This window comes from Bufo gargarizans, chromosome 2 (assembly GCF_014858855.1).
Source record: "Bufo gargarizans isolate SCDJY-AF-19 chromosome 2, ASM1485885v1, whole genome shotgun sequence".
NCBI classification, from domain to species: Eukaryota; Metazoa; Chordata; class Amphibia; order Anura; family Bufonidae; genus Bufo; species Bufo gargarizans.
The window spans coordinates 533716904-533729746 of record NC_058081.1 but is presented as its reverse complement, the minus strand read 5'-3'; the positions used below and the strand labels follow the sequence as shown (position 1 = coordinate 533729746).

Below are 12843 nucleotides of genomic sequence, written 5' to 3'. Positions count from 1 at the left end.
TTCCCGCCGATGGGAGGGGCTTGTGACAAAGAGTCCTGATTGGTTGGCGGCTCGGCGCTGCTTTGCGTGTTTCCGGAAGACGTGGCTGTTGTGTCCAGCCGGTTTATTCCCCTGGTTCCCGGACACCCCGAGATTTTCCGGTCATCCCTCAGGACTCCGCCATCATGATCTCCCTTACCGACACCCAGAGTAAGAGATGCTTATCATTATGTTTGTATAGCGCCGCCTGATGGGCAGCATGGGGCTGACAGGCACTGCATCTTAGATGGAAAGAGGGTTCTATTCCCCAGAACTCCCTATTATATGTCTGTACTGTGATGGGGACCTGCGGCTCTACAGGAGAGGTGTAACTACAACTCCCAGCATGCAGTGATAGCCTTCAGCTCTGAGAACTTGCTGGGAATTATAGTTCTACCTCAGCAGCCCAGCAGCTCACCAATAAATGCACTCTGATGAGCCCCAGGATCACTGTGTACCTTGTCCCAGGAGCTGACCCTCTAAACTGGTCATTGTTGTATGAGGAGAGTCATGAGATTGGCTGGGAGTCATCATCAGACAAGTATGGCAGGAACCCTTATACTGCGCCTGTCGCCAGGGATTGTGTGCGCGAGCGGATGAGAGAGACTGGATATGATCAGTAGGTCCAGGGGCCACATATAAGTGTCAGGGGCCCATACACATTTAATGCTGGAATGACATATCTGGGACCCCTCCACCACATGACACAAGGTCTGTTCACTACGACTGAGCGATAAGGTGTGAGAATGTAGTGACGGTGTGACAGGTGTGAGTGGAACGCCCCTGACACAAACACGTGTCCAGTGAATATGGACCTGTCACTGCCGATTTCTAATAGACTTTGGGGGAGATTTATCAAAACTGATGTAAAGGAAAACCGGCTTAGGTGCCCACAGCAACCAATCAGATTCCACCTTTTTTCATTTTTCATCTGATTGGTTGCTGTGGGCACCTGTTTTCCTTTACACACATCTTGAAAATGGTGAGGAATAGAAATAAAAAGTCTAGACAGCCAGGAAAAGGAATTTGGCAATAACAAATTGGCGCTAAAAAAAATGTTGACAGCCTCATAAGTTGTAGCCGTTGACTGGTGTAAACGTTGGGGGGATCAGTATGTGATGTCATCAATATGACGGGTCAGTGTGTGACATCACAAATCCCTGTCCCATAGTGATTCCAGCGATGCTCAGGGTCCACGCCCTTCCCAATTCATTCAACTTGGCCCCTTTGCTCTGATTCTCATTGACTTCTCTGGGTCACACCCCTAATGACTGGTGCCTGCTCTGGCTTTGCTCAGAAGGCGGCGCCCACTAGTGATCAGCAGCGGGAGCACAGCCTGCATCATCATCATCACACAAGAAGTAATTGTTTTTCCCTCTTTCTGCAGAGATCGGGATGGGCCTAACCGGCTTCGGCGTCTTCTTCCTCTTCTTCGGGATGCTGCTCTTCTTTGACAAGGCTCTGCTTGCCATAGGAAACGTGAGTGTGGGGGAGGGGGGGATGTGGAGGAGACCGGACCAGAACCATTGAGAACGACACAGAACAAGATTTTGATCTGCTACACCAGAGATCAGAAACTACAACTCCCAGAATTCTTTATTCTCTTCTATGGGAGTTAGAACAACCATGCATGTTTGCATGTTGGGAGTTGTAGTTTCACAGCTGATCCCCATGCTACACATATAAATAGACGTCATTTTGCATAGAGCTTTCTCTCTGCAGCACTGCATTGTGGGAGAATTCATGTTTAACCCTCTCGCCAAATGCCCCTCCCCATACTGACATATTTTCTGAAAGTAGACACCTGGCACAATGCCAAAATGCCACTCAGTACTTTATACACATAGACACATTCATGCAATTCTGCGTCAAATTGGAATTTTCCTAGAATGTGCATAAAAGTTGATATTAGTGGGTAAAAGTGAGACCCAAGCGGAATGTTATATGGACCACACCTCCTACAACATAACATTTCAGCCTGTGCAGAGCTTATATATACCACTTGGGTGTAAAGTCGGGTCTAAATGACCAGAACTGGAGGACCAAAAATCTAATTTTAAGCTGAAAATTTTATTAAAGAGAACCTGTCACCGGGATTTTGTGTATAGAGCTGAGGACATGGGTTTCTAGATGGCCGCTAGCACATCCGCAATACCCAGTCCCCATAGCTCTGTGTGCTTCTATTGTGTAAAAAAACGATTTGATACATATGCAAATTAACCTGAGATGAGTCCTGTCCCTGACTGACTGAGGTTAATTTGCATATGTATCAAATCTGATTATTTTTATACAATAAAAGCACACAGAGCTATGGGGACTGGAAATTGCGGATGTGCTAGCGGCCATCTAGCAACCCATGTCCTCAGCTCTTTACACAAAATCCCGGTGACAGGTTCCCTTTAATAAAAGGAACAGCTTGTAAAATACAGGGATTACAGTCCTTGAAAAGTAAGTGCACCCCAAGACCTATGTACTTCCTGGAAGCAGACAACCTGATGATTGCAGGGGCCTTGATGACAACTATGACTACCTTCATGTAACTTTGTGGAAAGGAATTAATTTTTTTTTTTAATGCAGTGAACATTTTCATCTAAAACTAATACCCAGGCAGAAGGAACGCAATGTAAAAATAATAGGTGCGCAGACCTCATGTGTACCACAAGCATGTACATGCTTAAAGAAAACTGGAACAGCGGCCTTGTCATATATGGTCATCATGCACACATAATAAAAAAATAATAATATATATATATATATATATATATATATATATATATATATACAGTACAGACCAAAAGTTTGGACACACCTTCTCATTCAAAGAGTTTTCTTTATTTTCAGGACTATGAAAATTGTAGATTCACACTGAAGGCATCAAAACTATGAATTAACACATGTGGAATTATATACATAACAAAAAAGTGTGAAACAACTGAAAATATGTCATATTCTAGGTTCTTCAAAGTAGCCACCTTTTGCTTTGATTACTGCTTTGCACACTCTTGGCATTCTCTTGATGAGCTTCAAGAGGTAGTCACCTGAAATGGTCTTCCAACAGTCTTGAAGGAGTTCCCAGAGATGCTTAGCACTTATTGGCCCTTTTGCCTTCACTCTGTGGTCCAGCTCACCCCAAACCATCTCGATTGGGTTCAGGTCCGGTGAGTAGGGGTGGGCGATATGGCCTAAAATCTATATTGCGATATAATTTTAAGCATATGCGATATATTGTTTTCTATATTTGGGGGGGTGTTTAAACTTTTTTTTTTTACTTTTTATATTAACTATTGGCCTCCTTTAAGGGCTAGAACCCTTGTCATATTCACCCTAATAGAGCTCTATTAGGGTGAATAGGACTTTACACTCTCCCTGCTGCCCTGTGCACACAACAGCAGGGAGCTGACCATGGCGCCAGCCTCTCATGTGCCCCCCCCAGCCTCTGATCTGCTCCCCCAGCCTCTGATCTGCCCCCCCCCCCAGCCTCTGATCTGCCCCCCCCCCCCCAGCCTCTGATCTGCCCCCCCCCCCAGCCTCTGATCTGCCCCCCCCCAGCCTCTGATCTGCCCCCCCAGCCTCTGATCTGCCCCCCCCCCCGCCTCTGATCTGCCCCCCCCCCAAGCCTCTGATCTGCCCCCCCCCCCCCAAGCCTCTGATCTGCCCCCCCCCCCAAGCCTCTGATCTGCCCCCCCCCCCCAAGCCTCTGATCTGCCCCCCCCCCCCAAGCCTCTGATCTGCCCCCCCCCCCCCAAGCCTCTGATCTGCCTCCCCCAAGCCTCTGATCTGCCTCCCCCCAGCCTCTGATCTGCCTCCCCCAGCCTCTGATCTGCCCCCTCTGGTAACACAAACCCCCCCTCCCTCCCCAGTATTAATCATTGGTGGCAGTGGCCACAGGGTCCCCCCCGTCCCCCCCCCCATCATTGGTGGCAGTTTGCAGTTCTGATCGGAGCCCCAGCACTGCAATGCTGGGGCTCCGATCGGTTACCATGGCAGCCAGGAGTCACGCTACTGAAGTCCTGGCTGCCATGGTATGTTAGTGAGCAGAGAGCAGCGCATTATACTCGCGTGCGCCGTGGCCGCCGGTCGCTCCTTCTTCTCATAGGTCTGTGCGGCGCATTGCTAATGCTGTAAGCATTAGCAATCCCCGCACAGACAGAAGAAGGAGCGACCGCCGGCCACAGCGCACGTGAGTATAATGCGCTGCTCTCTGCTCACTAACATACCATGGCAGCCAGGACTTCAGTAGCGTGACTCCTGGCTGCCATGGTAACCGATCGGAGCCCCAGCATTACACTGCTGGGGCTCCGATCAGAACTGCAAACTGCCACCAATGATGGGGGGAGGGGGGGACCCTGTGGGATATGGCCGGCACATTCATTGGTGGCGCAGTGGCCACAGTCCCTCCCCTCCTTCTCCCACTCTGTCCTCATTGGTGTTCAGCGGCAGCCGCGCACAGTGGGGAGGGAGAGACTCCCTCCGCTGTGCCGGCCGGCTCAGGAGAAAATGGTGCGCGCGATCATATCGCGGTCCTGCGATATAGGCGATATGGCGAAAATCCATATCGTGGCCCAAATTCATATAGCCTATACCAGTGATGGCGAACCTATGGCACGGGTGCCAGAGGCGGCACTTAGAGCTCTCTTTGTGGGCACCCACGCCCTGGAAAAAGTCTTACTTTTCTATGGTGTACCAATATACTCTGGACTTTACCAGCCATTCATCAGCGCTGGGCACACTATGAACAGCACATTGAATGTAGGCAGGTCATTATACTTAAATGATAAAGTACATGGAAAATATACTATACTGGACTGTAGTATTCAGGATAAATTGCCGTGTTGGCGATAAATAAGTGGATTTTGGGCTGCAGTTTGGGCACCCGGTCTCTAACAGGTTCACCATCACTGGCCTATACCGCCCACCCCTACTGTGGAGGCCAGGTCATCTGGCGCAGCACCCCATCACTCTCCTTCATGGTCAAATAGCCCTTACACAGCCTGGAGGTGTGTTTGGGGTCATTGTCCTGTTGAAAAATAAATGATGGTCCAACTAAACGCAAACCGGATGGAATAGCATGCCGCTGCAAGATACTGTGGTAGCCATGCTGGTTCAGTATGCCTTCAATTTTGAATAAATCCCCAACAGTGTCACCAGCAAAGCACCATCACACCTCCTCCTCCATGCTTCACGGTGGGAACCAGGCATGTAGAGTCCATCCGTTCACCTTTCCTGCGTCGCACAAAGACACGGTGGTTGGAACCAAAGATCTCAAATTTGGACTCATCAGACCAAAGCACAGATTTCCACTGGTCTAATGTCCATTCCTTGTGTTCTTTAGCCCACACAAGTCTCTTCTGCTTGTTGCCTGTCCTTAGCAGTGGTTTCCTAGCAGATATTCTACCATGAAGGCCTGATTCACACAGTCTCCTCTTAACAGTTGTTCTAGAGATGTGTCTGCTGCTAGAACTCTGTGTGGCATTGACCTGGTCTCTAATCTGAGCTGCTGTTAACCTGTGATTTCTGAGGCTGGTGACTCGGAAGAACTTATCCTCCGCAGCAGAGGTGACTCTTGGTCTTCCTTTCCTGGGGCGGTCTGCATGTGAGCCAGTTTCTTTGTAGCGCTTGATGGTTTTTGTGACTGCACTTGGGGATACTTTCAAAGTTTTCCCAATTTTTCGGACTGACCTACCTTTATTTCTTAAAGTAATGATGGCCACTCGTTTTTCTCTACTTAGCTGCTTTTTTCTTGCCATAATACAAATTCTAACAGTCTATTCAGTAGGACTATCGGCTGTGAATCCACCTGACTTCTCCACAACGCAACTGATGGTCCCAACCCCCATTTATAAGGCAAGAAATCCCACTTATTAAACCTGACAGGGCACACCTGTGAAGTGAAAACCATTTCAGGTGACTACCTCTTGAAGCTCATCAAGAGAATGCCAAGAGTGTGCAAAGCAGTAATCAAAGCAAACGGTGGCTACTTTGAAGAACCTAGGATATGACATATTTTCAGTTGTTTCACACTTTTTGTTATGTATATAATTCCACATGTGTTAATTCATAGTTTTGATGCCTTCAGTGTGAGTCTACAATTTACATATATATATATATATATATATATATATATATATAAATACTGTACATGGCAAACGTCTTCTATGTTACCAAAATCTACACACGGCATGTATAAAAATATAAAATCTTTGCAGTGAACAATGATTAGCAAAAATTGGAGAATAATTCTAATTTGCATCTACAAGACATACTCTAGCAAATAAAATATAGTCTGTAAAAAAAACTGTAAGATGTGAGGATTTAATACATGTCGCACTGTAGGATGTGAGAAGGTCATACATGTCGCACTGTAGGATTTGAGAAGGTCATACATGTCGCACTGTAAGATGTGAGAAGGTCATGCATGTCACACTGTAAGATGGGAGGAGGTCAGACATGTCGCACTGTAGGATTTGAGAAGGTCATACATGTCGCACTGTAAGATGTGAGAAGGTCATGCATGTCACACTGTAAGATGGGAGGAGGTCAGACATGTCGCACTGTAAGATGGGAGGGGGTCATGCATGTCGCACTGTAAGATGGGAGGAGGTCATGCATGTCACACTGTAAGATGGGATGTCGCACTGTAAGATGGAGAGGTCATGCATGTCACACTGTAAGATGGGAGGAGGTCAGACATGTCGCACTGTAAGATGGGAGGGGGTCATGCATGTCGCACTGTAAGATGGGAGGAGGTCATGCATGCCGCACTGTAAGATGGGAGGAGGTCAGACATGCCGCACTGTAAGATGGGAGGAGGTCAGACATGTCGCACTGTAAGATGGGAGGGGGTCATGCATGTCGCACTGTAAGATGGGAGGGGGTCATGCATGTCGCACTGTAAGATGGGAGAGGGTCATGCGTGTCGCACTGTAAGATGGGAGGGGGTCACGCATGCCGCACTGTAAGATGGGAGGGGGTCATGCATGTCGCACTGTAAGATGGGAGGAGGTCATGCATGCCGCACTGTAAGATGGGAGGGGGTCACGCATGCCGCACTGTAAGCTGCTGTATAGCTATGAGCACCACCATCCCAGTATTGTTTTATAGCTTAGAGTTTCAGCTTTAAAGGGGTTGTCTAGGATTTTGACATTTAAGGCCTATCTTCAGGACACTTGGCACCCCCGCCGAATAGTGTTTACCTTGTAGTGTAGGTGCCGTCCGTGGCGTAGTGTACGGATCTGGTCATTGCCACGCAGGGGTTACCATCTCCGTCCAGTGCACAGAGCTGTGTAGTTCAGGTGCCAGAGCTACAAAATACCAGCCTGCAGGGTGGCGGATGACCGCCGATCTGATATTGATGGCTTATCTGGACTGCCCCATTGAAACAAGACCTGCTATGCAACCTGCGATACAGTCATCAACAGCAAGGATGTTCTTGGCTATTGACGTGGCACCTTGCAAGGATGTACGAGAAACGTCCCTGGCAGGGAAAGAGTTACACCAAGCACTGTTCATTACTCTGATCCAGATGTGGTTACCTGTCAGCACAGTGCAGGTGCAGCCTAATAGGACATAACTCTCAATGTAAATGTAAGTGCAGCTCTAGATGTGACAGGAGTATGACATGAAGGAACATCAGAACTGTGAGAGAATCTCTGGTTGTGATTGACGTATAACTGACGTGATGGGGACAGCTGGGCCTCACTCTCATGTGCCATCTTGTTCCAGGTTCTGTTTGTGGCTGGTCTGGCGTTTGTCATCGGGCTAGAGAGGACGTTCCGCTTCTTCTTCCAGAAACATAAAGTAAAAGCCACTGCGTTCTTCCTCGGGGGAGTGTTTGTGGTGCTTATTGGCTGGCCCCTTATTGGGATGGTCCTGGAGATCTACGGCTTCTTCCTGCTCTTCAGGTAACACTGAAGGGGTTGCCTCTCGGATGGTAGATGGGGAAGGGTCTGCTCTCTGGGAATTCATATCTGCTCTCTTTGTTTGTACAGGGGATTCTTCCCGGTGGTGATCGGCTTCATACGGAGAGTCCCCATCCTAGGATCCATCCTGAATCTACCTGGGATCAGCTCGGTGAGATCTCATATTCCTATGTCTCTATTGTGATAATAGTGATTTGCGGTTTATAAGAAGAGCGGCTGATAACAGGGAGCAACAGTTTATCTGCCCGCCTTTTTCAAGCCTGAAATGACTGCCTCCAAGGAGCAATGGATTGTAGTCATCTGTTCTACAGTCGGCTTTTCTACAGTCGGAATGGCTGATATCTGGGAGCAATAGATTTTATTCATCTGTCCTACAGTCGGCTTCTCTACAGCCAGAATGGCTGATAACTGGAAGCAATAGATTTTATTAATCTGTCCTACAGTCGGCTTCTCTACAGCCGGAATGGCTGATAACTGGGAGCAATAGATTGTATTCTCCTGTCCTACAGTCGGCTTCTCTACAGCCGGAATAGCTGATAACTGGGAGCAATAGATTGTATTCTCCTGTCCTACAGTCGGCTTCTCTACAGCCAGAATGGCTGATAACTGGGAGCAGTAGATTGTAGTCATCTGTCCTACAGTCGGCTTCTCTACAGCCAGAATGGCTGATAACTGGGAGCAATAGATTGTATTCTCCTGTCCTACAGTCGGCTTCTCCACAGCCAGAATGGCTGATAACTGGGAGCAATAGATTGTATTCTCCTGTCCTACAGTCGGCTTCTCTACAGCCGGAATAGCTGATAACTGGGAGCAATAGATTGTATTCTCCTGTCCTACAGTCGGCTTCTCCACAGCCGGAATGGCTGATAACTGGGAGCAATAGATTGTATTCATCTGTCCTACAGTCGGCTTCTCTACAGCCAGAATGGCTGATAACTGGGAGCAGTAGATTGTAGTCATCTGTCCTACAGTCGGCTTCTCTACAGCCAGAATGGCTGATAACTGGGAGCAGTAGATTGTATTCATCTGTCCTACAGTCGGCTTCTCTACAGTCGGAATGGCTGATAACTGGGAGCAATAGATTTTATTCATCTGTCTAACACATCAAGAGAAGGTGCTCGGCTATTTCTAGAACTCCTGTAGAGATAAATGGGACGGCAGTTCATGTTTCCGACCTGCTGCTCTGCATTGCAGAGGGCCCTGAGGGTTATGGGGTCCCTGTTCTTGTGATTGGGGGGTCATAAAGGTAGGACCCCCACCGATGGCCCCTAACCTGTGAATAGGAGATAACTTGTCACAACCAGTATGCCCTTTTAAGTTGGCTTCAGCACCACAAGGCTGAGTTTTCAGTTTGACAGCACGCAGATATCTTTAAGGGGCTCTGTTACCCTGATCAACCCTAAACAACCAAGCCTTGTAGGGTTGCTGACGCTGATGAAAACCATGCCTATCTTTTATCTGTAGGTAGTAGTGTGGTGGAGAAATGTGAACTTTAATAAATATGCTAATGAGCTATTGGAGCACCACGGGGCAGGCTTGAAGCTGACCATGTCGCCACTTCCGGGTTCAGTGATGTGAACAGCGCATGCGTTGTATGCATCTTCTCTCATCGGGATGAAGCCGAAGATGATGTGCACATGATCCGTTCTAGACAGCGGGTGTGCAGGCACGAGATCTCAATCTAAAGGGAGGGGGCGGGGTGTGAGTTGAAGGAGAGGGGCATCGGTATGGAGCACCAGGGGCATCGCTGGAGCGGTGGTCGAACCGCATAAGCCCGTCTCCTGGTGCTCCAGGTATTGTTTAAATCAGCGTCAGCAACCCTTCCAGGCTATAGGTTGGATAGGGTTGATCCAGGTGAAGGAGCCGCTTTAAATGTTGAGGAATTGACGAATCTATTACAATGTCTAGAGCAGGGATGGCCAACCTGCGGCTCTCCAGCTGTTGTAAAACTACAATCCCCACCATGCCCTGCTGTAAGCTGATAGCTGTAGGTTAGGCATGCCTACTGTAGGTAGTCTGGGCATGCTGGGAGTTGTAGTTTTGCAACAGCTGTGTGGTTGCTACCCATGTGATAATGATGCGGGAGTTGTCCTGTAGTTGAGCCCCTCTCACCCCTAGTAGTCAGGACAGAGTGTATAATAATAAATGGAGGGAAATATGAGGGGTCCCCCCACCCCATGGCTGGGGGTGTGTTGCCTGTTGACCGTACTAAGGGCGATGTAACACCGTTCTGCATATGGAGGAATTCTCAAAAAAAAAAAAAACATATTTTTTTCTCTCCCCTCGCTGGTAAAGCCCACCTAGAGTGATCCGGAGCGCAGTGCTGGTCAGTAACGTCATCTTCTATTATTGCTGCTGCATGGGAGCTGTGTACGTGTCATCACTATCTTGTCACTGGCTGAGGCTACAGTGAGGAGGCGACTTCTGCTGCGCAGCACCGCGTTCCACAGTCACGTACTGACCCTCACATCGGAAGCTATCTAGAAAGTGATGAAAATTACGCAGTCCTAACTTATATGGAGCTCGGTTTTCAATGACTAATTCTGTCATATGCAGACCGTTGCTGGTACTGGCGGCTGCTACATTGCGCAGTGTCACGTCTGGTACTTTCCCATGGAATATAGTGTTGCACGATGGCTCCTGCCGCATAACTGTCCACAGCAGAAGCCGTCCCAGACTGTAGCCCAGATCCCACCATTTTTTATGAGCTGCTGGATTAGAAATCTTTCTATTAGATGATGGCAGAATCATCGGATGGCGATTTCTATCACCTTATCTGTTTCTTCTCTTTTCTTTCAGCTTGCAGATAAAGCCGGAGAGAGTAACAACATGGTGTGAGTGAGCGGCGCTGAAGGCGGAGTCATCTGGACACCACACTAAATAGCCTGTTACGCTCGCTCGTAGCCATTTCTGAACTTTATTCATCATGTCCGGTGGGCGGAGCCAAAAAAGTCATTGAAGTTCATGGACAAATCTTTATTTACAAGATGCTGTGTTTTTCTTTTTTATTATTCGTACATGAGTCTGTCTGAGGCCGCAGAATCCGTGGCGCCTGCGCCGTCTGCTGTATCCTGCACGGAGGACCGAAAAGAAAAAAAAAAGGAATTTTTATTTATGGAAGAGCAGAAAAAAAATCTGCGACACTCCTGTTACTGCTGCTTCCCATGAAATGCAAGGACGCTGCGTTGTATTTGGACATTTTTAAGACTCGAAAGAAAATGGATTTATAGAAAAAAAAAAAAAATCAGGTCATTACTGTGGGAATAAACCGTTTTGTAAATATGATCCTAATCTAATGCTCTGGTCATCATAGTTTATAAGGCTGAGAAAGACATTTGTCCATCCAGTTCGGCCTGTTATCCTGCAAGTTGATCCATAGGAAGGCAAAAAAAAACTGTGAGGGAGAAGCCAATTTTCCTCACTTTAGGGGAAAAAAATTCCTTCCCGACTCCAATCAGGCAATCAGAATAACCCCTGGATCAACGACCCCTCTCTAGTAGCTATAACCTGTAATATTATTACGCTCCAGAAATGCATCCAGGCCCCTCTTGAATTCCTTTATTGTACTCACCATCACCACCTCCTCAGGCAGAGAGTTCCATAGTCTCACTGCTCTTACCGTAAAGAATCCTTCTCTGTTTGTGTCCAAACCTTCTTTCCTCCAGACGCAGAGGATGTCCCCTCGTCACAGTCACATTCCTGGGAATGAATAGATGATGGGATAGATCTCTGTACTGACCCCTGATATATTTATACATAGTTATTAGATCTCCCCTCAGTCGTCTTTTTTCTAAAGTGAATAACCCTAATTTTGATAATCTTTCAGGGTACTGTAGTTGCCCCATTCCAGTTATTACTTTAGTTGCCCTCCTCTGGACCTTCTCCAGCTCTGCTATGTCTGCCTTGTTCACAGGAGCCCAGAACTGTACACAGTACTCCACGTGTGGTCTGACTAGCGATTTGTAAAGTGGCAGGACTATGTTCTCATCACCCTTCTGATGCAACCCATTATCTTATTGGCCTTGGCAGCAGCTGCCTGACACTGGTTTCTACAGCTTAGTTTGCTGTTCACTAAAATTCCTAAGTCCTTTTCCATGTCAGTGTTACCCAGTGTTTAACCATTTAGTATGTACTGGTGACTTGCATTATTCCTTCCCATGTGCATAACCTTACATTTGTCAGTGTTAAACCTCATCTGCCACTTATCTGCCCAAGCCTCCAGTCTATCCAGATCCCTCTGTAGTAGTATACTGTCCTCATCAGTGTAAATTACTTTACACAGTTTAGTGTCATCTGCAAAAATTAATATTTTACTATGCAAGCCTTCTACAAGATCATTAATAAATATATTGAAGAGAATAGGGCCCAATACTGACCCCTGAGGTACCCCACTAGTAACAGTGACCCAATCTGAGTGTGTACCATTAATAACCTCCCTCTGTATTCTATCACTCACCAAGTTACTTACCCACATACAGACATTTTCTCCCAGTCCAAGCATTTTCATTTTATATACTAACCTTTTATGTGGTACAGCGCCAGATGCTTTGGAGAAGTCCATATATACGACATCCATTGATTCGCCGCTGTCAAGTCTAGAACTTACCTCCTCATAGAAACTGATTAAATTAATTTGACTTTTTTTTTTTTTTTTTGTGTGGTATCGAGTATCGCAATACTTTTTCATGGTATCGAAATCAAATCCAAATTTTGGTATTGTGATAAACCTAAACTGGCCCATAAAATTATCCTGCAAAAAGCAGGGGGAAGAACCATGTTCCCAATCTATGTTTGCATAGTTAAAATCTCCCATTATCACCAATGTGCCAGCCTACACCGCCCGCTCCATTTGCGCATACAGTTCGTCTTCTATCTCCTCAGTGATATTGGGGGGGGGGGGTCTTGA

At 47.1% G+C, this 12843-nt stretch overlaps 1 protein-coding gene across 1 annotated transcript; it reads left to right on the top strand.

Annotated features, from left to right (window-relative positions):
- Positions 1-53: 53 nt before the first annotated feature.
- On the top strand, positions 54-11222 carry GOLT1B (golgi transport 1B). The gene is made up of 5 exons (XM_044281526.1): positions 54-189; positions 1406-1497; positions 7741-7919; positions 8007-8088; positions 10737-11222. The coding sequence occupies exons 1-5, from the start codon at positions 165-167 to the stop codon at positions 10773-10775; spliced, it is 417 nt and encodes a 138-aa protein (XP_044137461.1). The 5' UTR covers positions 54-164; the 3' UTR covers positions 10776-11222.
- The last annotated feature ends 1621 nt before the right edge of the window (positions 11223-12843 follow it).

Excerpts from the sequence above, each read along its gene's own strand:
- GOLT1B (XM_044281526.1), top strand. The coding sequence starts at position 165 with ATGATCTCCCTTACCGACACCCAGA. Across the intron at positions 190-1,405 it reads CTCCCTTACCGACACCCAGA|AGATCGGGATGGGCCTAACC; the intron begins GTAAGAGATGCT and ends CTCTTTCTGCAG. Across the intron at positions 1,498-7,740 it reads CTCTGCTTGCCATAGGAAAC|GTTCTGTTTGTGGCTGGTCT; the intron begins GTGAGTGTGGGG and ends ATCTTGTTCCAG.